The sequence below is a fragment of the Fukomys damarensis genome, unplaced genomic scaffold (assembly GCF_012274545.1).
Source record: "Fukomys damarensis isolate Sample0158 unplaced genomic scaffold, DMR_v1.0_HiC HiC_scaffold_11946, whole genome shotgun sequence".
Taxonomy (NCBI): Eukaryota; Metazoa; Chordata; class Mammalia; order Rodentia; family Bathyergidae; genus Fukomys; species Fukomys damarensis.
Genome location: NW_022912858.1, coordinates 1 through 1,622, shown reverse-complemented (window position 1 = coordinate 1,622; position 1,622 = coordinate 1). Strand labels below are relative to the sequence as shown.

The following is a 1,622-nucleotide window of genomic DNA, read 5'->3' as shown; positions in this document are numbered from 1 at the left end:
TATGTGGGAGGTTTTAAGTAATACACTCAGTCTGTGGTCAGAATCTGCTTCCTCCCTACACCCTCCTCGAGCTACCAGAATGATTAACCCAGAAGCAAGATCAAGGCTAAACTGACCTGTGATGGGTGCCTGCGGTCTGCTCCAACGAACCACAATGGAGGTGTCATCAACTTGGTCCACGGTAGGGTTAGGCGGGGCATCGGGAGCTAATAAAGAAAGGAAGGAGGAAGTGAGGGAAACGATGTTGTTACAGGCCTACAGTTGAAAGAGTCCTTTAACACCACATAGCACATCATGTACCTGTTGTCTGTGAAGTGGACAGGATCAAACTCTGCTTTCCTTCCTCAGATATCTGGTAGACATTGACAATGTACTTGCGGCCAGGAAGCAGGTCAGGGATGTTCACAGAAGTGGCTGTGCTTGGAAGATCTTTGAAATAAAAACTAAAGGTTACAACCAATGCCTCCACAGCATTTGAGAAGAGCAACACACTGAGAGGGAGAAAAGAGACTAGAAGGAAATGTGCTAGTGGATTAAGCAGTAATTGTCAATGTGCTATGGGGTATTTCTTCTTTTATGTTTCAAATTGTTTTCTCCAAACATGTACAACTTTTATAATCCACCCCCAAACTTGAATACCTCTCTGTGATTAGAAGGCAGATAGTAGAGACACACAGAAAGATGGAGGGCGGGGATAGGATTTGAAAAGTATGCATGAAGGACAAAGACAGGAGCTTTTGTAATGTGGGCCTACGCTCAGGTAAATGCATAGAGCACCTCATATCTGGAGCAGGACAAGGTGAGGGCGCTCAGGAGAACCTGCCAGTTCTACAAAGGGCCAAGCTCTCCTTTCCTTTTCCAGCAGGAGGCTTTGTTCTACTGGGGCTGTCAATTAGCTCCACAGAGAACCTACTGATTCTTCTCCATCAACAGCCCCTTCAGACCCACCCTGAGCCACGCATCCAGCTCACCCAGGTACTGCGGTTCATCTCCCTCCTCGCTCAGCTCATACTCCACCCGGAATCCTGATACAGTGTCCGAAGCTGAGACCCAAGAGACCACGAAACTGCTGGCTGTGATTTCAGTCACCGATTCCGAAGTGGCCACAACAGGAGAAAGTTGTGTTGTCTCTCCTGTCACAGTGTTGCCTAGAGCATCACAGAAAGGAGAAAGCAAGTCTTCAGTGATCCAGGCTGTTCACCATCCTCACCTGTGGATGGTTATTTTTTTTAAATGCAGGTGCCATTTGTGGGAGAAAACGAATCGAGAAGGCGAGAGCTTCCCAAGGGGAGCTCAAGTCTGAACAACTTGGGTGCAGACCCGAGGGTGCAGGTACGTACTGGTCACAGGTGTGCTCGCGCTGGTGGTGAAGTCGAAGCGTGTCACCTCTCTGTGGCCATACTGCTGGTAGCTGATGAGCTGCCCCTCATATACCACTCCTGGGGTCAGGCCTTTGATGGTATAGGAATTTAAGTGGCCTGGAATGGTAGCTTCCTTCCAACGGCCTGCAGTAGTTTTCTACAAATTTAAATTTTTAAAAAAAGTCATGTAAGAGTTTATGAGGATAAATATTTAGAGATGATGGTCAGTGATCTTCAAAGAAGAATGAAGAAACTTTGCAG

The 1,622-nt window shown here is 47.2% G+C and overlaps 1 protein-coding gene across 1 annotated transcript; it reads right to left on the bottom strand.

Moving 5' to 3' along the window:
- Positions 1 to 24: 24 nt before the first annotated feature.
- On the bottom strand, positions 25 to 1,518 carry LOC104873256 (fibronectin-like; the record flags this gene model as incomplete). The annotated part of the gene is made up of 4 exons (XM_010639878.2): positions 25 to 206; positions 301 to 429; positions 972 to 1,148; positions 1,341 to 1,518. Coding segments are annotated over 4 exons (666 nt in total), but the record flags the coding sequence as incomplete, so codon positions are not given.
- Between the last annotated feature and the right edge of the window lie 104 nt (positions 1,519 to 1,622).